Source organism: Pseudophryne corroboree, chromosome 4, assembly GCF_028390025.1.
Source record: "Pseudophryne corroboree isolate aPseCor3 chromosome 4, aPseCor3.hap2, whole genome shotgun sequence".
Taxonomy (NCBI): Eukaryota; Metazoa; Chordata; class Amphibia; order Anura; family Myobatrachidae; genus Pseudophryne; species Pseudophryne corroboree.
The window spans coordinates 848,509,422-848,537,417 of NC_086447.1; the positions used below are offsets into that span (position 1 = coordinate 848,509,422).

Consider the following 27,996-nt stretch of genomic DNA (forward strand, 5'->3'; position numbering starts at 1 on the left):
AAAGTTGTGTGACGATAGCAATTAGTAATATAATGTACAGTAGTGACACATTACAGAACTGAAGGCATGTGTGTAACACTACCACTGTGTGTGTACTTATCCCACACCTATGCCAAGTGAAACTGCACATCTGAGGGTGTCTCCTAGATACCAGCTAATGACGGCTGATCACCTAACATTCTCTTAATATACACACACCCCAATAAAGATAAGACAGCCGGTATATAACTGCATCCTGTGGGTAGAGACGTGTTGCAATGCATTCATGTACACAATATGCAGTCAGTGGTCCATATGACATATATGTGCTTGCTGACTAAGGACTAAGGGAGAGCACTGACTAACAACTGTCCCAATGAGCAGGTAGTGAAATGAGGCTGAGCTATGAATTGCTGCCAGCCCACTGCCCAGGGTGACCCCCATGCTGTCTAATCCATCAGTTGTTGTGCTGCACACAAAAGACCACTCCTTCTCCATCCATTGTTCCCTATGTCCTGGCCATCCAATCCACAGCACAGGCCACGGTCACAATGACAGACGTCCCCTCTTTCCAGATTTATTGGCGGCGACTTTAACCACACTGCTCTGTGTAGGGCACAATGCGCCCTAATGCCGGCTGCACATGCAATCTATGTGTGTCCCGCTAATTACCCCTGATTTCAGGAGTGGAGGCATTTGTGTGTATGTGGTTACAATTACACCTCACCTGCATTATTTACACCACAGCCAGCATCGGCTTTCCACCCTATCATAGCAACCCTGCACACAACAAGCCAAGAAAACTTCCAACTTACCTTGGAGCTGCTTAAATCTCCCTTCTAGCTGGTTGTAATTGAAGGGAACCTGTGCGGTGTATCCTGGGGACAATGGCCCTGGTATGCTAGAAGTCCTTTGCAATTCCATTTAGAAAGAAAACGCAGCGCTATGGAATTCATAAACACCAGATAGTCCCAGAGCTGTATCCACACAGTTCCAATTTCCTTGACAAGAGGGGCTGCAGCAGTTGCGGGTGCAATGGCAGTGCCCAGTCTTTACAGTCACAGCGCAAAATCCACAGGCACCTTACTGCCAGGCTGCATGCCCTGGACCCAGCCAGATGCTCTCTGTCAGATCATCTCCAAATGGGGCTACAGAGCAAGACCTAGTGTGTCCACTGCATGCTGGATAGATCTGCTGGAGCACCACTCCACAATCCATACAAACCAGCCTGCAGCAGCAGCAGCACACCTCCTCAGACCTTTCTGGTGAGTAATTTAATCAGCAGCCACTCTGTGTATTTAGTGGTGATGTCACATCATTAGCATAAGACACAGCAAAAGGAAGCGGGGGCTGTACCAAAGCTGCTCCAGAGAGAGGGTGGGGGGCGCTACCCTAGGAGCAGCAAAATTCAAAATGCCAAGAATGAGGAGGTTATTGTGGAATGAGGATCAGATGCTAAACTCGCTGCACACATCCTGCAACACAGAAGGGCTTTTGGAGAAGGGCTGTCCCAGCCTGGCTGCACAAAGCCCGGAACAATGGTACGCTCCTACACAGAGCTGCTGGAATTACAATCTTTTGTTTAAGAGCCTCATGTAACGGAAAAGTCTCAGATTACCATCAAATGGAAAGGAGTGCAGGGTCCTCTCCTCTGCTCCCCTTCACTCAAATCAATGGCTGTGACAGAGAACAATTTATTACATGTCTGACAGTGCTCTGGAAGCCGGTGTGACAGCAGCTATTGTAGGAATCCTCGGAGATTACTACCATGTGTGTGTGCAGGGCTCTGTAATCATATTCAGTGGCAACAATGTAACGTGTTTAATATGAATCTGAAGAGGTCCTGTCCCCTTGAAGGTGTAAAACAAACGTATTATCACAATATACTTATTCTACTATCAGTTTACATATGTTTCCTCCACATTATCTAGCACTACTATTACATGTGAGTGAGAGGTACAGCTTTCTTAATATGCAATTAACAAACATAACAGTAAAACATTATGTTTATGTATACTTATAGTGAAACATTCAATATTAAAAACCCATGTAAATCACATCATATAAAACACTTATTTAGATACTGTACAGCAATGCAAAAATATTTAAAACCTTGTTTTTTTCCTTTCTATTGGAATCAAGACCAAGAGGTGTATGTACTAAGCTTCCAGTTGTTAAACCCAACACTTCTGATCGTATTTTTGCCCAAATTTTAAATAGACCATGATTTTGCTAGTCATGTTTTTTTTTTCTTTTTACATTTTGGGCATTAACACACGCAAAAGTGCTGGGTTTTACTACCTGATGCTTCCTAAATAAACCCCTGAGTGATTGAAGCATTTATATCCCCTCCCATAATTGTGGTTTTTGAAAAATTTTCTGATTTGAGTGGAATGTTCTTTGATCTTCATGATGAAGCGGTTTCTTGAATCAACTGTAGTACCTCTCGCTTTAACTTTACATATAGGGATCAATTATGTGACCTGTTATTACAAAAGATTTTTAGGTGTATCCATAAATGGTTTCAATGCTTATTTAATCAATGCTTTTTTTTTGTAATTAAGTATGTCACACTATAAAAAAAAAAACCATGTTGGTCACAGGTTTTGATTGTAAAATTATATGAAAATTAAAGCTAAAGATTTATAAACTTTACAAATGGTCTGTATAATATAAAAAGGTAACCTGAAAACAAGCAAACACAGCCACACACTTTAAATGTTTTTTTTCCAATCTGAAAGTAAATTTACAGTGAGCACTTACCGTAGAGTTGGACAACATAGTCCCACCCTCTGCAAACAGCAGTTTCTATAGCACCAACACTACCAAGAGCTAGATAAGGATGATAAAGCTAGAATAAAGCCTTAGGCTTGGTATTGAGGCATTCCAATGTCAGAGGATTTCAACAGTGTTGTGGGCATCACACCTCATTTTACATAATATTTTTATTTGATTAGTTTGTTGTTGTTTTTTTGCTTTTTTTAGTAAATATGCTTGTAAGCAATACAATTACTAAAGGATATCATCATGGTGTGTTCTCTAAACCTGTTTACCGGAGGTGAATGCTGTGATAGTGGGTGTCTGCACGGGATGTAGGCAAAAGGTCTACAATTACATGATGACCATTAGGATGCAGACAGCCCACCTGTTGACAGTGTGGGAATATCAACGTTGAAATGTTGACACTGACCAAATGCTGACATTAAAATTAGGTGCACGTGGGAGGGAGTAAGGGTTAGGCTGAGGGCAAGAGGTTAGTGTAAGGCTGAGGGCAGGAGGGTGGGGGGGGGTAGTGTTAGGCTGAGGGCAGGAGGGTGGGGGTACGTGTTAGGCTGAGGGCAGGAGGGTGGGGGTACGTGTTAGGCTGAGGGCAAGAGGGTGGGGGTACGTGTTAGGCTGAGGGCAGGAGGGTGGGGGTTAGTGTTAGGCTGAGGGCAGGAGGGTGGGGGTTAGTGTTAGGCTGAGGGCAGGAGGGGGGGGGTTAGTGTTAGGCTGAGGGCAGGATGGTGGTGGGGGGGGGGTTAGTGTTAGGCTGAAGGCAGGGGGGTGGGGGTTAGCGTTAGGCTGAAGGCAGGGGGGTGGGGGTTAGCGTTAGGCTGAGGGCAGGAGGGTGGGGGTTAGCGTTAGGCTGAGGGCAGGAGGGTGGGGGTTAGCGTTAGGCTGAGGGCAGGAGGGTGGGGGTTAGCGTTAGGCTGAGGGCAGGAGGGTGGGGGTTAGCGTTAGGCTGAGGGCAGGAGGGTGGGGGTTAGCGTTAGGCTGAGGGCAGGAGGGTGGGGGTTAGCGTTAGGCTGAGGGCAGGAGGGTGGGGGTTAGCGTTAGGCTGAGGGCAGGAGGGTGGGGGTTAGCGTTAGGCTGAGGGCAGGAGGGTGGGGGTTAGCGTTAGGCTGAGGGCAGGAGGGTGGGGGTACGTGTTAGGCTGAGGGCAGGTGGTTAGTGTAAGGTTGAGGGCAGGAGGGTAGAGGTTAGTGTTAGGCTGAGGCCAGGAGGGTAGAGGTTAGTGTGGGCTGAGGGCAGGTGGTTAGTGTTAGGCTGAGGCCAGGAGGGTGGAGGTTAGTGTTAGGCTGAGGCCAGGAGGGTGGAGGTTAGTGTTAGGCGGAGGCCAGGAGGGTGGAGGTTAGTGTTAGGCTGAGGCCAGGAGGGTGGAGGTTAGTGTTAGGCTGAGGCCAGGAGGGTGGAGGTTAGTGTTAGGCTGAGGCCAGGAGGGTGGAGGTTAGTGTTAGGCTGAGGCCAGGAGGGTGGAGGTTAGTGTTAGGCTGAGGCCAGGAGGGTGGAGGTTAGTGTTAGGCTGAGGCCAGGAGGGTGGAGGTTAGTGTTAGGCTGAGGCCAGGAGGGTAGAAGTTAGTGTTAGGCTGAGGGCAGGAGGTTAGTGTTAGGCTGAGGGCAGGAAGGTGGAGGTTAGTGTTAGGCTGAGGGCAGGAGGGTGGAGGTTAGTGTGGGCTGAGGGCAGGAGGTTAGTGTTAGGCTGAGGGCAGGAGGGCGGAGGTTAGTGTTAGGCTGCAAGCAAGAGGGTGGGGGTTAGTGTTAGGCTGAGGGCTCTGTGGTACAGGTAGCGGGTGTTTTTGACATGAGCAGCAATTCCCGGACTTTCCTGAATTTATTTGCATCATAGCACCCACACAAAGTTGCTTATAGGGTCCGAGGAACTTCGCATGAATTGGTATAAAGTTGCACATTAAGCACAGCGATGGATGGCGTAAAGAATGGGCGACTCCCTTGTGTCGGCCCTCAGTATTTTCCCTTTTTACCCAGGTTAGCGCCTGAGCGGCAGACAGCTGTAGCATGTAATGCCAGCGCTAGTATGCAGGGTACTCATACAATGTACTTTGTTGCATTAGTGACGCCAATAAGATGCATAATAAAAGAACTTACCATGGGTTTAAACCCTAGACACAAAGGGCATCAAAAATAAAATCCAGAGGAAGTATAGCTTGTAAAAATAAGAATTTACTTACCGATAATTCTATTTCTCGTAGTCCGTAGTGGATGCTGGGAACTCCGTAAGGACCATGGGGAATAGCGGCTCCGCAGGAGACTGGGCACATCTAAAGAAAGCTTTAGGACTATCTGGTGTGCACTGGCTCCTCCCCCTATGACCCTCCTCCAAGCCTCAGTTAGGATACTGTGCCCGGACGAGCGTACACAATAAGGAAGGATTTTGAATCCCGGGTAAGACTCATACCAGCCACACCAATCACACCGTACAACTTGTGATATGAAACCCAGTTAACAGCATGATAACAGAGGAGCCTCTGAATAGATGGCTCACAACAAGAACCCGATTAGTTAACAATAACTATGTACAAGTATTGCAGACAATCCGCACTTGGGATGGGCGCCCAGCATCCACTACGGACTACGAGAAATAGAATTATCGGTAAGTAAATTCTTATTTTCTCTGACGTCCTAGTGGATGCTGGGAACTCCGTAAGGACCATGGGGATTATACCAAAGCTCCCAAACGGGCGGGAGAGTGCGGATGACTCTGCAGCACCGAATGAGAGAACTCCAGGTCCTCCTCAGCCAGGGTATCAATTCGTAGAATTTTGCAAACGTGTTTGCCCCTGACCAAGTAGCTGCTCGGCAAAGTTGTAAAGCCGAGACCCCTCGGGCAGCCGCCCAAGATGAGCCCACCGTCCTTGTGGAATGGGCTTTTATTGATTTAGGCTGCGGTAATCCTACCGCAGAATGCGCCAGCTGAATAGTGCTACAAAACCAGCGCGCAATAGACTGCCTAGAAGCAGGAGCACCCAGCTTGTTGGGTGCCATCAGGATAAACAGCGAGTCAGTTTTCCTGACTCCAGCCGTCCTGGAAAAATAAAATTTACAGGGCTCTGACTACGTCCAGCAACTTGGAATCCTCCAAGTCCCCAGTAGCCGCAGGCACCACAATAGGTTGGTTCAAGTGAAAACCTGAGACCACCTTCGGGAGAAACTGAGGACGAGTCCTCAACTCTGCCCTATCCATACAGAAAATCAGATAAGGCCTTTTACATGACAAAGCCGCCAATTCTGACACACGCCTGGCCAAGGCCAAGGCCAACAGCATGACCACTTTCCACGCGAGATACTTTAGCTCCATGGTTTTAAGTGGCTCAACCAATGCGACATTAGGAAATCCAACACCACGTTGAGATCCAAAAAGTGCCACAGGAGGCACAAAAGGAGGCTGAATATGTAGTACTCCTTTAACCAAAGTCTGAACTTCAGGCAGTGAAGCCAGTTTTTTCTGGAAGAAAATCGACAGAGCCGAAATCTGGACCTTGATGGACCCCAATTTGAGGCCCAAACGCCACCCCTGCTTGCAGGAAGAGCAGGAATCGACATAGTTGAAATTCCTCCGTCGGGGCCTTCATGGCCTCCCACCAAGCAACAAATTTTCGCCAAACGCGGCGATAATGTCTTGCGGTGACATCCTTCCTGGCTATGATCAGGGTAGGGATGACTTCCTTCGGAATACCCTTTTCCTTTAGGATCCGGTGTTCTACCGCCATGCCGTCAAACGCAGCCGCGGTAAGTCTTGGAACAGACAGGGTCCCTGCTGCAGCAGGTCTTGTCTGAGCGGCAGAGGCCAAGGGTCCTCTGCCAGCATCTCTTGAAGTTCCGGGTACCAAGCTCTTCATGGCCAATCCGGAACCCCGAGTATGGTTTTCACTCCTCGCCTTCTTATTATTCTCAGTACCTTGGGTATGAGAGGTAGAGGAGGAGACACATAAACCGACTGGTACACCCACGGTGTCACTAGAGCGTCCCCAGCGATCGCCTGAGGGTCCCTTGACCTGGCGCAATATCTTTTCAACTTCTTGTTGAGGCGGGACGCCATCATGTCCACCCGTGGTCATTCCCAACGGTTTACCCGCATTTGGAAAACTTCTGGATGAAGTCCCCATTCTCCTGGGTGTAGGTCGCCCATCGGAGAATCCTTGTGGCTTCTGCCATCGCCATCCTGCTTCTTGTGCCGCCCTGTCTGTGTACATGGGCGACCGCCGTGATGTCGTCTGATTGGATCAGTACCGGCTGGTTCTGAAGCAGGGGCCTTGCTTGTTTTAGGGCATTGTAAATGGCCCTTAGCTGCAGAATATTTATGTGAAGCGAAATCTCCTTGGAAATTTCTTCCCTGTGTGACTGCACCCCAGCCCCGAAGGCTGGCATCCGTGGTCACCCGGACCCAGTCCTGTATTCCGAATCTGCGGCCCACTAGTAGATGAGCCCTCTGCAGCCACCACAGCAGCGACACCCTGTTTCTTGCTGACAGGGTTATCCGCTGTTGTATCTGTACATGGGACCCGGACCATTGGTCCCACTGGAACGTCCTTGCGTGGAGTCTTCCGAATGGAATTATGCTTCGTACGAAGCTACCATTTTTCCCAGGACTCGTGTGCATTGATGTACCGACACCTGTCCTGGTTTTAGGATGTCTCTGACTAGAGATGACAACTCCTCGGCTTTTTCCACTGGAAGAAACACTCTTTTCTGGTCTGCGTTCAGAAACATTCCCAGGAACAGAAGACGTGTCGTCGGGACCAGCTGTGACTTTGGAATATTGAGAATCCAGTCGTGCTGTTGTAGCACTTCCCGAGAGAGTGCTACCCCCACTACCAACTGTTCTTTGAACCTCGCCTTTATCAGGAGATCGTCCAAGTACGGGATAATAAAAACTTCCTTCTTGTGAAGGAGTATCATCACTTCGGCCATTACCTAGGTAAAGACCTTCGGTGCCGTGGACAACTCCAACGGCCGCGTCTGGAACGGATAGTGACAGTCCTGTACCACATATCTGAGGTACTCCTGGTGAGGGGGGGGGAATGGGGACATGCAGGTACGCATCCTTGATGTCCAGGGAGACCCTGTAATCCCCCCTCGTCCAGGCTCGTAATAAGCGCCCTGAGCGATTCCATCTTGAACTTGAATCTTCTGATATAAAAGTTCAAGTATTTGAATTTCAAGATGGGTCTCACCGAACCGTTGTGGTACCACAACCACTGTGGAATAGTAACCCCTTCCTTGCTGAAGGAGGGGCACCTTGACAATCACTTGTTGTGATTATAGTGTTGAATATCCACCAACACAGTCTCCCTGGCAGAGGGAGGTGCCGGTAAGGCAGATTTTAGGAAGCGGCGGGGGGAAGAACATCTCGAACTCCAGCCTGTACCCCTGAGATACTACTTGAAGGACCCAGGGATCTATGTGAGAGAGCCCACTGTCCGCTGAAATATCTGAGACGGGCCCCCACCGTACCCGGGTCCGCCTGAGCAGCCCCAGCACCATGCTGTGGACCTACCGGACGCAGGGAGGACTTCTGCTCTTGGGAACTAGCTGTGTGTTGCAGCTTTTTTCCTCTACCTTTGCCTCTCGGCAGAAAGGATGAGCCTCTAGCCCACTTGTTTTTCTGGGGCCGAAAGGACTGTACTTGATGATACGGTGCTTTCTTTTGTTGTGGGGTAGCCTGTGGCAAAAAAATTAATTTCCCAGCAGTAGCTGTGGAAACGAGGTCTGAAAAACTATCCCCAAACAGTTTTACCCCCTTATAGGACAACTTCCATGTGCCGATTCGAGTCGGCATCGCCTGACCATTGCCAAGTCCATAACCCCCGTCTGGCGGCAATGGACCTAGCGCTTATTTTTGATGCCAGCCGGCAAATATCCCTCTGTGCATCACGCATGTATAAGACCACGTCTTTTATATGCTCTATTTTCAGCAAAATATTGTCCCTATCCATAGTTATTTTCCGACAGGGAATCTGACCACGCAGCGGGAGCACTGCCCATCCATGCCGAAGCAACGGCTGGTCGCAATATAATGCCCTAGTGTGTGACCATATCTTATAGGGTAACCTCCTGCTTTCTATCAGCAGGTTCCTTCAGGGCGGCCGTACCCGAAGACGGTAGTGCCACCTTTTCTGATAAGCGTGTAAGCGCTGTATCTACCCTATGGGGTGTTTCCCCGCGTGACCTATCCTCTGGCGGGAAAGGGTACGCTGCCAATAACCGTTGTAGAAATTATCAATTTCTTACCGGGGGAAGACCACTCTTCCTCACACACCTCATTTAATTTCTCAGATGCAGGAAAAACTACTAATAGTTTTCTCTCACCAAACACAATACCCTTTTATGTGGTACCTGGGGTATAATCATAAATGTGTAATACATTTTTCATTGTCTCAATCCTGTAACGGGTGGACCTATTTGGAGGGTACACCAGTCTCATCGATGTCGACACTGGAGTCAGTATCCGTGTCGACATCTGTGTCTGTTATCTGAGGTAGCGGGCGATTTTAGAGCCCCCCATGACATTTGAGACGCTGGAACAGGCACAAGCTGAGTAGCCGGCTGTTCCGTGTCGTCGGCCTTTTATGTAAGGAGTTGACACTTTCACGTAATCCTTCCATAAGTTCAACCACACCGGTGTCGACCCCGCAGGGGGTGACAACATATTTACAGGCATTCGCTCCGCCTCCACCTCATTATCCTCCACATACCTGTCGACACAGCCGTACCGACACACAGCACACACACAGGGAATGCTCCGATAGAGGACAGGACCCCACAAAGCCCTTTGGGGAGACAGAGGGAGAGTATGCCAGCACACACCAGGGCGCTATATATCACAGGGATAGCACCTATAAAAAAGTGTTTTCCCTTATAGCTGCCTATATGTTGTATACTGCGTCTAAATTATGCCCCCCCCCTCTCTTTTTAACCCTTTCTGTAGTGTATTAACTGCAGGGGAGAGCCAGGGAGCTTCCCTCCAACGGAGCTGTGAGGGAAAAATGGCGCCAGTGTGCTGAGGAGATAGGCTCCGCCCCTTTTTCGCGGACTTTTCTCCCGCATTTTTATGGAATCTGGCAGGGGTTAATATACATCCATATAGCCCTGGGGGTTATATGTGATGTATTTTTGCCAGCCAAGGTGTTTATATTGCTGCTCAGGGCGCCCCCCCCCCCCAGCGCCCTGCACCCTCAGTGACCGGAGTGTGTGGTGTGCATGAGGAGCAATGGCGCACAGCTGCAGTGCTGTGCGCTACCTTGGTGAAGACTGATGTCTTCTGCCGCCGATTTTCCGGACCTCTTCTTGCTTCTGGCTCTGTAAGGGGGCCGGCGGCGCGGCTCTGGGACCGGACTCCGAGGCTGGGCCTGTGTTCGGTCCCTCTGGAGCTAATGGTGTCCAGTAGCCTAAGAAGCCCAAGCTGGCTGCAAGCAGGCAGGTTCGCTTCTTCTCCCCTTAGTCCCTCGATGCAGTGAGCCTGTTGCCAGCAGGTCTCACTGAAAATAAAAAACCTAAAACTAACTTTTTCTAAGAAGCTCAGGAGAGCTCCTAGATTGCACCCTGCTCGGTCGGGCACAAAAATCTAACTGAGGCTTGGAGGAGGGTCATAGGGGGAGGAGCCAGTGCACACCAGATAGTCCTAAAGCTTTCTTTAGATGTGCCCAGTCTCCTGCGGAGCCGCTATTCCCCATGGTCCTTACGGAGTTCCCAGCATCCACTAGGACGTCAGAGAAATGTTAAAAAGGGAGTATCAGGCAGTGCACAACTCAGGTGCATGAGGTGGAGGGTCACAGGGACTCACAATAGTGTCCTTTTATAGGTGATGTGCACTAAGGGCCTCCTTTAGCCTAAAGCCCAGTACCCACGGGCCGATGCAGGAGAGATGTGTGCTGAGCAAACCGCTCAGCACACATCTCTCCCGCCGCTCAGCACAGCGCGATCTGTGCTGAGCATGCGGGGGGAGGCGCTCACTTCACCCAGCGGGTGAAGTGAGCGACCCGCTAGATCGGCCTGCAAGCAGGCCAACCTAGCAGCAGCGATAGCGATGCGCGGGGCTGCGCATCGTTATCGCTGTAAGGGGTACTCACGGAGCGATCAGGCTTAAATTCTAAGCATAGTCAGATTGCTTAGAAATCGCTCCGTGAGTACCCCCCTTTAGGTGCTGAGGGTGCAAGACTAAAAGTATAGTAACTTTGAAAGTGAAACTTTAGGAAACGGCCCACTAGATGTAAAGCCCAGCCAACAGTAACATTCCATCACACAATAACGTATGAAGCAGCATACGCACTGCTTCCCAGGAGAGCCAGAACAGCTGTGACAGTGTCACAGATCTAAGACAGGTTTTATGCAGAATAGTACAACACTACCCGGAGCAGGATGAATGCAAAGGGTGGAGTGAAGTAAAGTAGTGAATGATCTGGTCACTGCGAAGGCTGAAGGCCACTACTCACTACTTATTCTTCTAGATCTCTCTGTTGCTTTTGACACTGTTGACCACTCTTCTCATACAAACACTGCTGTCCCTAGGTCTTCAGGACACGACCCTCTCTTGGTTCCTAGCCTACCTATCTAATTGCTCTTTCAATGTCTGCTTCTCTGAATCCACCTCCTCTTCGCTACCTCTCTCAGTTGGAGTAACACAGGGCTCAGTCTTAGGTCCTCTGCTTTTCTCTATCTATACCTCATCTCTTGGTAAACTAACCAGCTCTTTTGGATTTCAGTATCATCTGTAGCAGATGATACTCAAATCTACCTATCCTCCCCTGATTTGTATATCTGTATTGGCCGGGTCACCGAATGCCTTTCTGTTTCATGTTTGATGTCATCTCGCCACCTCAAACTTAATATTTCTAAAACAGAGTTAATTATATTTCCAACAGCCAATAGCAGTTACCAACCTGATATTTCTATCATTGTTGAGAACTCTACAATCAACCCTACCCCACAAGCTCGCTGCCTAGGTGTCATACTTGACTCAGAACTGTCCTTTGCTCCCCACATTCAATCTGTCTCAAAATCATGTTACATGCATCTAAGAAACATATCCAAAATACGATCATACCTTACACAAGACACTGCTAAAACTCTAATCCATGCTCTCATTATCTCCAGCATTGATTATTAAATAGTCTTCTTACTGGTCTTACTAAGACTCTCACCACTGGAATCCATTCTGAATGCAGCTGCGAGGCTAATCTTCCTCGCTAGACGTTCATTGTCTGCAGACCCACTCGGTCAGTCCCTCCATTGGCTACCTGTATTCTACCGTACTCAATATAAAATAATGTTACTTACACACAAGGCTATTAACCATGCTACACAAACATACATCTCTTCGCTTATCTCAAAATATCTACCAACCCGGCCCCTTCACTCTTCACAAGATCTACGTCTCTCATCCACACTCACTACTCGCTCCCATACACGATTACAGGACTTTCTTCAGGCTGCACCCACTCTGTGGAATGCCCTACCATGTACATTAAGACTCTCCTCTAGGTCTTCAAACCTCAAGCGGTCCCTGAAAACTCACCTATTCAGACAAGCTTATCAAATTCCAGCACCACCCACATAACCTTCATAGTTTTCCTATACAATTATATCCCCACTGTACAGTCCACACATGTCCCCCACATATTTAATTCATCACTCTCCCTTACTCCTGACCCTGGTTCATCACTGCTGTAATGTGATATCATGCAGCCCATCAATAACCTTTGCAATCTGGTGGACAACTATGCAATAGATAGAACCTATCCTTGTGTATCAATGCCTACTTCCACATAGATTGTAAGCTTGCAAGCGGGGCCCTCCTACCTTTATGACTGTTTTTACCCAGTTTTGTCTTCTAATTGTGTCCAGTTGTAAGCGCAACAGAATTTGTGGCGCTATAAGAGAAAAATACGTTATAGTAAGAACTTACAGTTGATAACGGTATTTCTCCTAAGTCCACAGGATCCACAGGATAACATTGGGATAGGATGAAGTGACAGTGGATTTGCACCAATCGGTCAAAGCTTTTCGGCCTCCCAGCATGCAAAGGGCCCGTTCATATATCCCCGCCTCCTGGTTCAGACAAATCAGTTGTTTTCCCAAAGCTTAAGGCAAGAGCATCATAGATAGCCCTAATCAGGCGAGATGAACACACATGCACACCTTTCTGTACAAGAAGGAAGAGGTTAGTGAGTAAAAGGATCCTCAAATCAGGTGCGTCGGGAAGGGATCCCTGTGGATCTTGTGGACTTAGGAGAAATACCATCATCAACGGTAAGTTCTTGCTATAACGTGTATTTCTCCGGCAGGGTCCACAGGTTATCCACAGGATAACATTGGGATTTCCCAAAGCAATTTAGTGGTGGGGACGCTCCTGATTGGACAGGAGAAACTCTTCACCCGAATTCAGCATCCTGAGGCGCAAAAGTATCCACGGCATAATGTCTAATGAATGTGTTAATGGAAGACCATGTCGCTGCCTTACATATCTGTTCTGCTGAAGCACCACGTTGTGCTGCCCATGATGGACCTACCTTATGAGTAGCGTGAGCAGAGACATTAGCCGGATCAAGAAGATCAGTGTGAGAATATGCTTCTGAAATAGTCATCCGAAGCCACCTTGCCAGTGTCTTATCAGCAGGCCATCCTCTCTTGTGAAATCCGTAGCATAAAGAGAGAATCTGTCTTTCTGATGGCAATGGTACGATCCACGTACATCCTTAAGGCACGGACCACGTCCAACGATGCATCTCCCACAGAAAGGCCCAGTTCCTGGAAATCTGCGACTACATTTTCTTCGTTAAGAGGAAATTTAGACACCACCTTGGGAAGAAACCCAGATTTAGTTCCGAGAATCGCTCTATCTGGATAAAAGATCAGAAATGGAGGACCACATAGTGCCCCTAAATCTGACACTCTTCTAGCTGATGCCATGGCCAATAGAAAGAGAACTGTAGCTGTCAACCATTTAAGATCCACTTTATTAAGTGATTCAAATGGGGCAACTTGAAGGGCTTTTAGGACTAAACTTAAGTCCCAAGGCACTGTAGGAGGAACAAAAGGAGGTTGTATGTGCAGCATTCCCTGGAAAAAAGTGCGCACATCCTGTAAGTTGGCAATTTTCTTTTGGAACCATACAGTCAATGCTGACACTTGCACTCGCAAGGAAGCCACCTTCAAACCTTTATCCATTCCTGCCTAAAGGAATGCCAAGATCCTGGAAACTCTGAAAGACCCAGGGTCCATTTTCCGTTCACTGCACCAATAAATATAGGTTTGCCATATTCAGTGATAAATTCGAGCCGAGGAAGGTTTCCATGCTCTAAGCATTGTTTGAATTACCTGTTGTGAGAATCCTCTTGACTTCAGGATAGAGGTCTCAAGAGCCACGCCATCAAAGACAGTCGATCCAGATGTCTGTGATAACAAGGACCCTGCGTCAGTAGATCTGGATTGAGGGAGCCAGAATGGAGCATCCATCGACATTCTCTGCAAATCTGTGTATCAATGTCTTCTGGGCCAAGCCGGCGCTATAAGTATCGTGGCACCCTTTCCTTGCTTTATCTTTCTCACCACCCTGGGTAATAAGGTGATTGGAGGAAACACATAGGCCAGATGAAAGTCCCATCTCGCCGACAGGGCATACACAAAGATCACTCTGGGATCCTTTATTCTTGACCCGTATGTGAGAACTTTGTTGTTCTGACGGGATGCCATGAGATCTATCTCTGGCAACCCTCATTTGTCGACTAGAGTCTGGAAGACCTCCAGGTGTAGAGCCCATTTGCTTGCCTGAATGGGGTGTTGACTGAGAAAATCCACTTCACAGTTTAGGACTCCTGGAATGAACACTGCGGACAAGGCTGGATGAAGTTCAGCCCACTTTAATGAGTGACTTACCTCTTTCATAGCTTTTTGGCTGCGAGTACCTCCCTGATGGTTGAGGTACACTTCTGCCGTCGCATTGTCCGAGTGGATCTGAACTGGTTTTCTCCGAAGGATGTCCTTTGACTGAATCACTGCCATGTATATGGCCCGAAGTTCCAATATATTTATTGGCAGGCAACCTTCCTTGGTCCATTGCCCCATGAAACAAAACCTTCCTGACACTGCTCCCCAGCCCTGGAGACTGGCATCTGTTGTCAGAATTTCCCAATCTGATATCCAAAAGTCTCCCTTTGTCCAGATGGGATGTCTGTAGCCACCAGGCTAACGACCGCCTTACTTCCACCGTAAGGACAATAGTCTGCGTTTTTATCATCTGATGAAACTCATTCCATTTGGCAAGGATCAGATACTGCAGAGGCCTCGAGTGGAACTGAGCATACTCCATGTCGAATGTTGAAAACATCAATCCCATCACACGCATTGCTGCGTGAATGGATACCATTTGACTGTGTAGAAGCTCCTGAATCCTTGACTGAACTTTGGATTTCTTGTTTAGAGGTAAAATTACTCTCTGAAGGCTTGAATCTAATACAGCCCCCAAGTGAGTCATACGCTGTGACGTAACCAGAGACGATTTCGCCCAATTTATGAGCCACCCTTGCTTCAGCAGACACGTTATTGTCTGTTGCAGATGACACAGGAGCAATTCCTGAGACTGTGCCAGGATTAAAAGATCGTCGAGGTATGGAAAAATTCTTATCCCCTGCTGGCGTAGATATGCTACCATTACCACCATAATTTTGGTAAATACTCTGGGGGCTGTGGCCAACCCAAAAGGTAGGGCCTGGAACTGAAAATGCTGTTGGAGGATAGCAAACCTGAGAGAGCACTGATGGGACAGTGCTATAGGAACATGTAGGTAAGCATCCTGGATATCCAGGGATACCATATAATACCCTGGCTCCATGGCCAAAATGATGGAACGTAAAGTCTCCATATGAAACAGAGGTACCCTATTGTACTTGTTCAGCACTTTGAGATTGAGTATGGGCCGGAATGACCCAATTTTGCTTCTGCACTAGAAAAAGGTTGGAGTAAAAACTCTGTCCTCGTCGTGTAGGAGGAACTGGAATGATTACCCCTGACTGAAGCAATTTCTGAACTGCCTCTTGCAGAGCCCTGGCCTTTATCTCTACCCGAGACGGGCTGGTACAAATAAAAACCTTTGAGGGTGTTTCTTGAAGGCAAATGCATAACCGAGAGATACTGCTTTCAAGAACATTGCAGCCTGTTTTATATGTGCCATATGGGATTTTTACTCTCTAGATGCCATTGAAAGATCTCCTTCCAATGCATCAGCCTAGGAAGCCACTGCTTTTGCCATCCAGGCTGAAGCCATGGCTGGTCTTATGGCTGCCCCATACAGGAAAAAAAATGGTTTTTAAAAAACAATCCACTCTCCTATCCGTGACATCATTTAATTATGTTGAAGGCAGAGGTAATGTAGATTTTCGCACTAATCGAATAACATGCGTATCTACTTTGGGAGCCACCTCCCTCTTTAAACAATCCCCAGCTGGAAGAGGATAATTGTAATTCCATTTCCTAGGAATTCTAAACCTCTTACTGGGCGTAGCCCAAGCCTCTTCCATGATTTCAGTCAGCTGATCTGACCTAGGATACTCAGTCTTAACTGTTTTGAGACGTTTAAACACAGGTGTCTTGGATTTTAACACAGGTCTGCTGATTCTTCTAAGGATAGAATGGCTTTCATTGCCTTAATTAACCCAGCTATGTCCACTGAGCTGAGGCCTACCTCCTCCTCTTCGTATGCAGAACCAGAGCTTAGTGAGCCTTCATCCTCCGATGAATCCTCATCTGAAACATGTGTAGACTGTGAAGTTGTAGATTTACTTACCACTGGCTTCTCAGCCTGTTTCTTTTGAGAGGCTGCTGCTGGAAGTGATCAACTGCTGGTGGGAAGCTGCATGTAAGGGTTAATCGTGTAACCTATTCCTGGTACAGAAGTTGAAATTATCCACTCAACTATACTGGATGTTTGTGCAAACATAGCTCAAGGGGGATCAACTTGCACCTGTATCTGCCTTGTACTATTCAAAAGAGACCTTGGTGAAAGCTAAAACAATTTGCACACAAACCATCCTGAACCAGATCCTGAGAGGTTAACCCAGCTTTGCAAGACAAACATATTAGTGTTGCTGTGAGTGAACCTTCCTCACCTTTGCTGCGCTTAGACATGATAAATAATCAACACTTACAAAGTGTACTACACAATTTGTGACTGTAATCACTTTAAGACTCGTTAAAGTGACATTCAATCCAACCCTACCAAGCTATACACCAGCATTGAGGATCGGAATAGATAAAAAGAAAAACTGACAGAATTATAGAAAAGTCAGCAATCACACTAGCAGTCAGTCACATGTTATACATTAATATAATAAGCAGTGTGAGCACATAATCAACTACAGATACATTTCAAGTATGTAGGAGAAACATATTACTGCATTACTTTATAAAAGTTTTAACCGTATTCAGACGCATAGCGAAAGAAACCACAGTATTATTATCAGACTCGTACGCATTATGCACTTATCCAACTATTCGTACTCAAAAGGTAGATAGAGACTTAGTGCTGTATAACCCATACTCAGTAGAGTGGGATACAGGGAGACTTACCCTGCTTCCAGGATCGATCAATACGTCTGCGAATGCCGAGTGTATCCAGACGCTATTAGTGTACACCGCCGCTCCGTGAACCTAAAGTGAACACAGATGCCAAAGTGAACACTGACGCACCAGTCACACAGCCGCCTATGCTGCGACTGGGTCCCTTAGTACACAGCGTCTCAGATGGAATCGGGAAAAACAGTTCATGGCGGGAGACTCTGAGGAAACTGGTCATAAAGTGGGGGGAGGGGCGACCAGGAGAGCGTCTGACTCCCCACTGCTGACATCAACCCTAGGGATCACGGCCTCATACTACTCCTGGAGCCTATGATCCTTGAGGGCCAGCGCTGGTGAACCCGAGGTGGCAGCCGCGTCAGCGACTGTTTGGTAGTCTCCTCCCAAAGCAGTGCAGCTGTGTCCGTATTCCCACTCTAAGCGGAACCGATGCCTTTATTTCTCCCCGTGCTCCGGCCACAGCCTGGTAACATCTGCTGGACCTGCTAATATATCTTACACAGACGCCCGCCGAAACAGCACTGTACTCATGGGTAAGTGTTGTAGCGGCCCGGCGGAGAGTTGTTGGAGTGACTCTTTCTGGTTGCTTTTTAGAAAGATCACTCAAAAAAAATAGTAAGACAATAAAATAAGAAAGCGTATCGCTGCTAAAAACCACCAGCCCATTCACCATGGTCCGGCTCCTGCTGCACCAAGCAAAAAACTGACTTGTCTGGACCAGGAGGCGGGGATATATGGACGGGCCCGATGCATGCTGGGAAGCCGAAAAGCTTTGACCGATTGGAGCAAATCCGCTGTCGCTTCATCATATCCCAATGTTATCCTGTGGAGCCTGCGGGAAAAACTGTTGATAATTCCACAAAAACAGACAAAAAACAACGCCAGACACATATTCACGACAGCAGAGTGCAAAGACCTTGAAAAATATGTATTTGCCAGTAACATTAAATGACAAATTTTACAACTCCATACACAATATATCTTTTAACATTCTGCCTGCAGAACCGTTGGACATACAGGTCATCAACTCACTAGGAAGTGCCATCACTGGGGCATGATAAAGTCACACTACATCCCCTACACACACTCAGTGCACCAATATTCTCAGACACAAACGAGAACTCTCCACGGTTATACTGTCCTATTAATGTAAGCGATCTTGTGGTCAGTGACTCATCTGAAGCAGTTAAAGATTGTGTCAGGGAAAGTCGGCTGTTTCATAACATACTCAGATATTTTCCTGTTACAAGACGGCAATATTCTGCAATTCCGCGAGAAACAAACGACTAGCCAGCCATTAAATTGGTAGTTGATAATGACAAATTCTGAGCACTCTCCTTCTGATATAAAGGAAAATGCAGATACAGCTGCTCCCATCGGATTCAGAATTTTCAGCCGACGGAATACTAGAGAGGATGGGCACATAGGCTGCCACCCAAAACAAAGGATGATCAGGCAGGATATATCTGCTATACACAAAAGACAGGACAGCCGGCGTATCACTTCATGCAGCATAGTATATAACAGGGGATGTAGTTATATGACCGGCGGTCAGGAGACCACGGTCACAATACCTACCCCTACATCATGACCGTTTAGAATCCAGACAGTCGGAATGCCGACTAGAAGGGACTATTCCCACTTGTGGGTGTCCACACTAACAGCGCATGTTTTCCAGGTGTGCGGGACACACTAACAGCACATGTTTTCCAGGTCTCCTCAAAGAATCAGTGAAATAATTACAATCATCTGTGGCTCTTTTAAAATGTGTCAGTCACAACCCTTTCACACAGAGCACAAAACCCGGGTTAATTGCCGGGGCAAGCTGGCAGGACATGGGTGCTGGCTCAATGTGAAAGGGTCGACCTGGGTGGTGTATCTCAGGTCCGTTACCTGGGTCATTAATCCAAGGTCCGACAAGTCTGGGCTGTGGTGGGAAAGGGTAGTAGATGACCTGGATCATGCCTAAAAGGAGCATATTGGCGGCTCAGGACTGCTTCAAGATGATGTCATCTCCAGTGTCAACAGCAAAGACCAGGTACTATCTGGCAGAGAGAACGGGGGTTAAGTATATCTGAGACCCGGCTTCAACCTGTGTTCCATATCCAGAGTCAGACACGGGTTTGAAGCAGAGTTTCAGTGTGAAAGTGGCATAAGAAATGAATACATCTACGCTCCAGCAGGGAGATATGGAAAACCTGCACTGTTAGTGTATCCTGTAGGCCTGGATTTGAGAAGCACTGGTATAGAAGATACAGCCTTCGCCGAGCTTCCACCTCTACTTAGACTCATCAGCCTCAAATCATCAACACAAACAACTGCCGAGGCCAACTAGTAGTCCCCATAAACACCCCTTCTGCAAGAGGCCCTCAATAGTCTATGAAACACCTCTAGAGGAGCAGGACTGGTTTTGTTACAGTTGTGCTGTAAAATCACTAAATCAGGGCCAGCTCTCAGCAGTAGGGAGTTCAGAGGGACCAATTTTGGGGGTTCAGATTTCTGCAGTGTGATGCGATCCCAGAATCCCATCTCGACAGAAAGGAGTTTTCATAAAGCTATTTTTTTTTCTAGCAGAGTAAAACAGGACACAGATACATCTTGGCAAAGTCACCACAGTCAAACTTTGACACAAATACTTTTCATTTCTCACATACTGTAGCAGCTTTATCACTGCATTAAAGAAAGTTAAAAGTTCACAAACTGGAAACTTCTCCCACTAAATACCAACATGCAGAATCTGCAAAAAGCCAACTAATGCTGCTTTCAGATCGCAAATGCCGGATCCCACCCGGTAAGAGAAACGTGTCCTTACCGGGTGGGATCCGGCATCTGCGCTCCTTTGCTGGCTTTACGACCCGGCAATATACCGGGTCGGTTGCCATAGCAGCGGGGGGCGCAGCAGCAGCAGGGGCGGGGGAGGAGGCGGCGCAGGGAGATGAGCTCATCTCCTGCGCCGCCTCTCCCTATGCTGTGAATGGGATCCGTGTCGCATCGGAACGGCTTCCATTCACACTGCACCTGACCCGGTAATAACCCTTCTTTTTTACCGGGTTGAATTACCGGGTCAGGCGACCCGCTAATTCAGCAAAGGAGCTTTCACATCGCACACTGACCCGTTTCGACACGGCAATATGCCGTGTCGATACCGGGTTATTTGTGCGATGTGAAAATAAGAATTTACTCACCGGTAATTCTATTTCTCGTAGTCCGTAGTGGATGCTGGGAACTCTGTAAGGACCATGGGGAATAGCGGGCTCCGAAGGAGGCTGGGCACTCTAGAAAGATCTTAGACTACCTGGTGTGCACTGGCTCCTCCCACTATGACCCTCCTCCAAGCCTCAGTTAGGTACTGTGCCCGGACGAGCGTACACAATAAGGAAGGATTTTGAATCCCGGGTAAGACTCATACCAGCCACACCAATCACACCGTACAACTCGTGATATGAAACACAGTTAACAGTATGAAACAATAGAGCCTCTCAACAGATGGCTCAACAATAACCCGATTTAGTTAACAATAACTATGTACAAGTATTGCAGATAAACCGCACTTGGGATGGGCGCCCAGCATCCACTACGGACTACGAGAAATAGAATTACCGGTGAGTAAATTCTTATTTTCTCTGACGTCCTAGTGGATGCTGGGAACTCCGTAAGGACCATGGGGATTATACCAAAGCTCCCAAACGGGCGGGAGAGTGCGGATGACTCTGCAGCACCGAATGAGAGAACTCCAGATCCTCCTCAGCCAGGGTATCAAATTTATAGAATTTTGCAAACGTGTTTGCCCCTGACCAAGTAGCAGCTCGGCAAAGTTGTAAAGCCGAGACCCCTCGGGCAGCCGCCCAAGATGAGCCCACCTTCCTTGTGGAATGGGCATTGACAGATTTTGGCTGTGGCAGGCCTGCCACAGTATGTGCAAGCTGAATTGTACTACAAATCCAACGAGCAATAGTCTGCTTAGAAGCAGGAGCACCCAGCTTGTTGGGTGCATACAGGATAAACAGCGAGTCAGATTTTCTGACTCCAGCCGTCCTGGAAACATATATTTTCAGGGCCCTGACAACGTCTAGCAACTTGGAGTCCTCCAAATCCTTAGTAGCCGCAGGCACCACAATAGGCTGGTTCAGGTGAAACGCTGACACCACCTTAGGGAGAAACTGGGGACGAGTCCTCAATTCTGCCCTATCCATATGGAAAATCAGATAAGGGCTTTTACATGATAAAGCCGCCAACCCTGACACTCGCCTGGCTGAAGCCAAGGCCAATAACATGACCACTTTCCACGTGAGATATTTCAGATCCACGGTTTTTAGTGGCTCAAACCAGTGTGATTTTAAAGAAACTCAACATCACGTTGAGATCCCAAGGTGCCACAGGAGGCACAAATGGGGGCTGAATATGCAGCATTCCTTTCACAAATGTCTGAACTTCAGGTACTGAAGCTAGTTCTTTTTGAAAGAAAATTGACAGAGCCGAGATCTGTACCTTAATGGAGCCCAGTTTCAGGCCCATATTCACTCCTGCTTGCAGGAAAAGCAGAAATCGACCTAGTTGAAGTTCCTCCGTTGGGGCCTTTTCGGCCTCACACCATGCAACATACCTCCGCCATATGCGGTGATAATGAGTTGCTGTGACCTCTTTCCTGGCTTTAATAAGCGTAGGAATGACTTCCTCCGGAATGCCCTTATCCTTCAGGATCCGGCGTTCAACCGCCATGCCGTCAAACGCAGCCACGGTAAGTCTTGGAACAGACAGGGGCCCTGCTGCAGCAGGTCCTGTCTGAGCGGCAGAGACCACGGGTCCTCTGAGATCATCTCTTGAAGTTCCGGGTACCACGCTCTTCTCGGCCAATCCGGAACCACGAGAATTGTGTTTACTCCTCGCTTTCTTATTATTCTCAATACCTTTGGTATGAGAGGTAGAGGAGGGAACACAAACTGACCGGTACACCCACGGTGTCACTAGAGCGTCCACAGCTATCGCCTGAGGGTCTCTTGACCTGGTGCAATACTTCTCTAGTTTTTTGTTTAGGCGGGACGCCATCATGTCCACCTGTGGACGACCCCATTGATTTACAATCATTTGGAAGACTTCTGGATGAAGTCCCCACTCTCCCGGGTGGAGGTCGTGCCTGCTGAGAAAGTCTGCTTCCCAGTTGTCCACTCCCGGGATGAACACTGCTGACAGTGCTAGTACATGATTCTCCGCCCATCGGAGAATTTTTGTGGCTTCTGCCATCGCCGTCCTGCTTCTTGTGCCGCCCTGTCGATTCACATGGGCGACTGCCGTGATGTTGTCTGACTGGATCAGCACCGGCTGGTGTAGGAGCAGGGATTTTGCTTGACTTAGGGCATTGTAAATGGCCCTTAGTTCCAGAATATTTATGTGAAGGGCAGTCTCCTGACTTGACCATAGTCCTTGGAAATTTCTTCCCTTTGTGACTGCCCCCCAGCCTCGTAGGCTGGCATCCGTGGTCACCAGGACCCAGTCCTGTATGCCGAATCTGCGGCCCTCCAGAAGATGAGCCCTGTGCAGCCACCACAGAAGAGGCACCCTGGTTCGTGGAGACAGGGTTATTAAACGATGCATCTGAAGATGCGATCCGGACCACTTGTCCAACAGGTCCCACTGAAAAATTCTGGCATGGAACCTGCCGAATGGAATTGCTTCGTAAGAAGCTACCATCTTTGCCAGGACCCGCGTGCAGTGATGCACCGATACCTGTTTTGGTTTTAGGAGGTCTCTGACTAGAGAAGACAACTCCCTGGCTTTCTCCTCCGGGAGAAACACTTTTTTCTGGGCCGTGTCCAGAATCATTCCCAGGAACATTAGACGTGTCGTGGGGACCAGCTGTGACTTTGGGATATTCAGAATCCAACCGTGCTGGCTCAGCACTTCCTGAGATAGTGCTACTCCCACTAACAACTGTTCCTTGGATCGTGCCTTTATTAGGAGATCGTCCAAGTATGGGATAATTAAAACCCCCTTTTTTCGAAGGAGTATCATCATTTCCGCCATAACCTTGGTAAATACCCTCGGTGCCGTGGAGAGTCCAAACGGCAGCGTCTGGAATTGGTAATGGCAATCCTGTACCACAAATCTGAGGTACTCCTGGTGAGAATTGTAAATGGGGACATGCAGGTAAGCATCCTTGATGTCCAGGGATACCATGTAATCCCCCTCGTCCAGGCTTGCAATAACCGCCCTGAGCGATTCCATCTTGAACTTGAATTTTTTTATGTATGTGTTCAAGGATTTCAAATTTAAAATGGGTCTCACCGAACCGTCCGGTTTCGGCACCACAAATAGTGTGAAATAGTAACCCCGGCCTTGTTGAAGTAGGGGTACCTTGATTATCACCTGCTGGGAATACAGCTTGTGAATCGCTGCTAGCACCGCCTCCCTGTCTGAGGGAGCAATCGGCAAGGCGGATTTTAGGAAACGGCGGGGTGGAGTCGCCTCGAATTCCAGCCTGTATCCCTGAGATACTATTTGAAGGATCCAGGGATCCACCTGTGAGCGAGCCCACTGATCGCTGAAATTCCTGAGGCGGGCCCCCACCGTACCTGGCTCCGCCTGTGAAGCCCCACCGTCATGCGGCGGACTTGGAAGAGGAAGCGGGGGAGGACTTTTGTTCCTGGGAACCTGCTGTTTGCTGCAGCCTTTTTCCCCTGCCTCTGCCTCTTGACAGAAAAGACCCTCCTTTTCCCCGCTTGTTTTTCTGGGACCGAAAGGACTGAACCTGATAAAATGGCGCCTTCTTAGGCTGTGAGGGGACATGGGGTAAAAATGCTGACTTCCCAGACGTTGCTGTGGAAACTAGGTCGGAGAGACCATCCCCAAATAATTCCTCCCCCTTATAAGGCAAAACTTCCATGTGCCTTTTGGAATCTGCATCTCCAGTCCACTGGCGAGTCCATAAACATCTCCTAGCAGAGATGGATAATGCACTTACTTTAGATGCCAGCCGGCAGATTTCCCTCTGTGCATCTCTCATGTATAAGACTGAGTCTTTGATATGGTCAATTGTTAGCAGGATCGTGTCTCTGTCTAACGTGTCAATATCTTCTGACAGTTTATCTGACCACGCAGCGGCAGCACTGCACATCCATGCTGACGCAATAGCTGGTCTGAGTATAATGCCTGAGTGTGTATATACAGACTTCAGGATCGCCTCCTGCTTTCTATCAACAGGTTCCTTAAGGGCGGCCGTATCCTGGGACGGTAGTGCCACCTTTTTAGACAAACGTGTGAGCGCTTTATCCACCTTCGGGGGTGTTTCCCAACGTAACCTATCCTCTGGCGGGAAAGGGAACGCCATTAGTAGCTTCTTAGGAATTACCAATTTCTTATCAGGGGAAGCCCACGCTTCTTCACACACTTCATTTAATTCATCTGACGGGGGAAAAACTACAGGTAGTTTTTTCTCCCCAAACATAATACCCTTTTTTGTGGTACCTGGATGTAAATCAGAAATATTTAACACCTCTTTCATTGCCTCAATCATGCAGTGAATGGCCTTAACGGGCATTAAATTTGATTCATCGTCGTCGACACTGGTGTCAGTATCCGTGTCGACATCTACTTGTGCCACCTGAGATAGCGGGCGTTTCAGAGCCCCTGATGACTTTTGAGACACCTGGACAGGCACGAGCTGAAGACTCGGCTGTCCCACAGTCGGCATGTCGGCAAATTTTTTATGTAAGGAGTCTATACGTGCACTCATTTCCTGCCATAATACCATCCACTCAGGTGTCTGACCCCCAGGGGGTGACATCCCTGCGAAAGGCATCTGCTCCCCCTCCACATCATTATCCTCCTCAAACATGTCGACACAGCCGTACCGACACACTCCACACACACAGGGAATGCTCCAACAGAGGACAGGACCCACAAAAGCCCTTTGGGGGGACAGAGTAAGAGTATGCCAGCACACACCAGAGCGCTATATATATATATATATATATATATATACACAGGGACTAACTGAGTTATGTCCCTAATAGCTGCTTTTCAATATAATATACTGTATACAGTGCCAATTTTAATGCCCCCCCTCTCTTTTCCCTCTTACTGTACTGTAGAATTGCAGGGAAGAGCCAGGGAGCTTCCTTCCAGCCGAGCTGTGAGGGAAAAATGGCGCCAGTGTGCTGAGGAGATAGGCTCCGCCCCTTTTTTGCGGCGTATTCTCCCGCTTTTTATGGGATTCTGGCAGGGGTATTTACCTCATATATAGCCCCAGGGGCTATATATTGAGGTATTTTAGCCAGCCAAGGTGTTTTTATTGCTGCCTCAGGGCGCCCCCCCCCCAGCGCCCTGCACCCTCAGTGACCGGAGTGTGAAGTGTGTATGAGGAGCAATGGCGCACAGCTGCAGTGCTGTGCGCTACCTTGGTGAAGACAGGATGTCTTCATGCCGCCGATTTTCCGGACCATCTTCTTGCTTCTGGCTCTGTAAGGGGGACGGCGGCGCGGCTCCGGGACCGAACATTAAGGCTGGGCCTGCGGTCGATCCCTCTGGAGCTAATGGTGTCCAGTAGCCTAAGAAGCCCAATCCGGCTGCAAGCAGGCGAGTTCGCTTCTTCTCCCCTTAGTCCCTCGCTGCAGTGAGCCTGTTGCCAGCAGGTCTCACTGAAAATAACAAATTCTAAGACTATAACTTTCTAAGAGCTCAGGAGAGCCCCTAGTGTGCATCCAACCTCGGCCGGGCACGAAATCTAACTGAGGCTTGGAGGAGGGTCATAGTGGGAGGAGCCAGTGCACACCAGGTAGTCTAAGATCTTTCTAGAGTGCCCAGCCTCCTTCGGAGCCCGCTATTCCCCATGGTCCTTACGGAGTTCCCAGCATCCGCTAGGACGTCAGAGAAAGGGGTATTAGAGTTAGGTGTTGCTGCATAGTTTTCTTAATATAGGATGTAGAGCTCACTTTAATTTCCTTCTACGTCTAGTGTTGCTTTATCTGATGCAATGCCATTGAGCTTTAAACATTTATTATTCCTCCTTTAATTAGTTACATTGTTTTTAATTCCACAGTGTCCTGCAATAGAGCTCTTTGCGCTGTACAGCATATGATTTGATGATCTCCATGTCCCAAAAATTGAGATGACAAGACTGAACTTATAATTGGGTAGCAACTATTTTATTAGGTATACAGTGCATCTGGAAAGTATTCACAGCGCTTCACTTTTTCCACATTTTGTTATGTTACTGCCTTATTCCAAAATTGAATAAATTAATTTTTTCCCATCAAAATTCTACACACAATACCCCATAATGACAGCGTGAAAAAAGATTTTGAGATTTTAGCAAATTAAAAATAAATAAGAAATCCCATGTACATAAGTATTCACAGCTTTTGCCATGAAGCTCAAAATTGAGCTCAGGTGCATCCTGTTTCCACTGACCATACTTGAGATGTTCCTACAGTTTAAATTGGAGTCCACCTGTGGTAAATTCAGTTGATAGGACATGATTTAGGAAGGCAAATACCTGTCTACATAAGGTCCCACACTTGACAGTGCATGTCTGAGCACAAACCAAGCATGAAGTCAAAGGAATTGTCTGTAGACCTCTGAGACAATTGTCTTGAGGCACAAATCAGGGGAAGGGTACAGAAAAAATAAGATTTTAAACCTACCGGTAAATCTTTTTCTCCTAGTCCGTAGAGGATGCTGGGGACTCCGTAAGGACCATGGGGTATAGACGGGCTCCGCAGGAGACATGGGCATTATAAAGAACTTTTAGTATGGGTGTGCACTGGCTCCTCCCTCTATGCCCCTCCTCCAGACCTCAGTTAGAGAACTGTGCCCAGAGGAGATGGACAATACGAGGAAAGGATTTTGTTAATCTAAGGGCAAGATTCATACCAGCCCACACCAAGCATACCATATAACCTGGAAATATGCAACCAGTTAACAGTATGAACAAAAAACAGTATCAGTCAAAGACAGAATCCCACTGTGACAGAACCCTTATGTAAGCAACAACTATATACAAGTCTTGCAGAGTAAGTCCGTACTGGGACGGGCGCCCAGCATCCTCTACAGACTAGGAGATAAAGATTTACCGGTAGGTTTAAAATCTTATTTTCTCTTACGTCCTAGAGGATGCTGGGGACTCCGTAAGGACCATGGGGTTTATACCAAAACTCCAAACCGGGCGGGAGAGTGCGGATGACTCTGCAGCACCGATTGAGCAAACACGAGGTCCTCATCAGCCAGGGTATCAAACTTGTAGAATTTTGCAAAAGTGTTTGAACCCGACCAAGTAGCTGCTCGGCACAACTGTAAAGCCGAGACGCCTCGGGCAGCCGCCCAAGAAGAGCCCACCTTCCTAGTGGAATGGGCCTTTACCGAATTTGGTAACGGCAATCCAGCCGTAGAATAAGCCTGCTGAATAGTGTTACAGATCCAGCGAGCAATAGTCTGCTTCGAAGCAGGCGCGCCAATCTTGTTGGCTGCATACAGGACAAACGGAGCCTCTGTTTTCCTAACCCTAGCCGTCCTGGCTACATCAATCTTTAATGCCCTGACTACATCCAAGGACTTGGAGTCCTTCTCCCAGTCACTCGTAGCTACAGGCACCACGATAGGCTGGTTCATATGAAATGAAGACACCACCTTAGGCAAAAATTGAGGACGGGTCCTCAATTCTGCTCTATCCACATG

General features: G+C 48.0%; 1 protein-coding gene across 3 annotated transcripts in view; it reads right to left on the bottom strand.

The window, feature by feature from the left end:
- Positions 1–27,996, bottom strand: part of SPTBN1 (spectrin beta, non-erythrocytic 1) — a 289,366-nt gene that overhangs the window by 151,803 nt on the left and 109,567 nt on the right. The window contains exon 1 of one of the 3 annotated variants that reach the window (XM_063918645.1): positions 795–1,214. The exons of the other annotated variants lie outside the window; for them this stretch is intronic. Within the exon in view, the coding sequence (XP_063774715.1) occupies positions 795–903 (109 nt within the window). The 5' untranslated portion in view covers positions 904–1,214. Of the gene's footprint in view, positions 1–794; positions 1,215–27,996 lie in introns of those variants that run through there. 3 annotated transcript variants of the gene reach the window in all.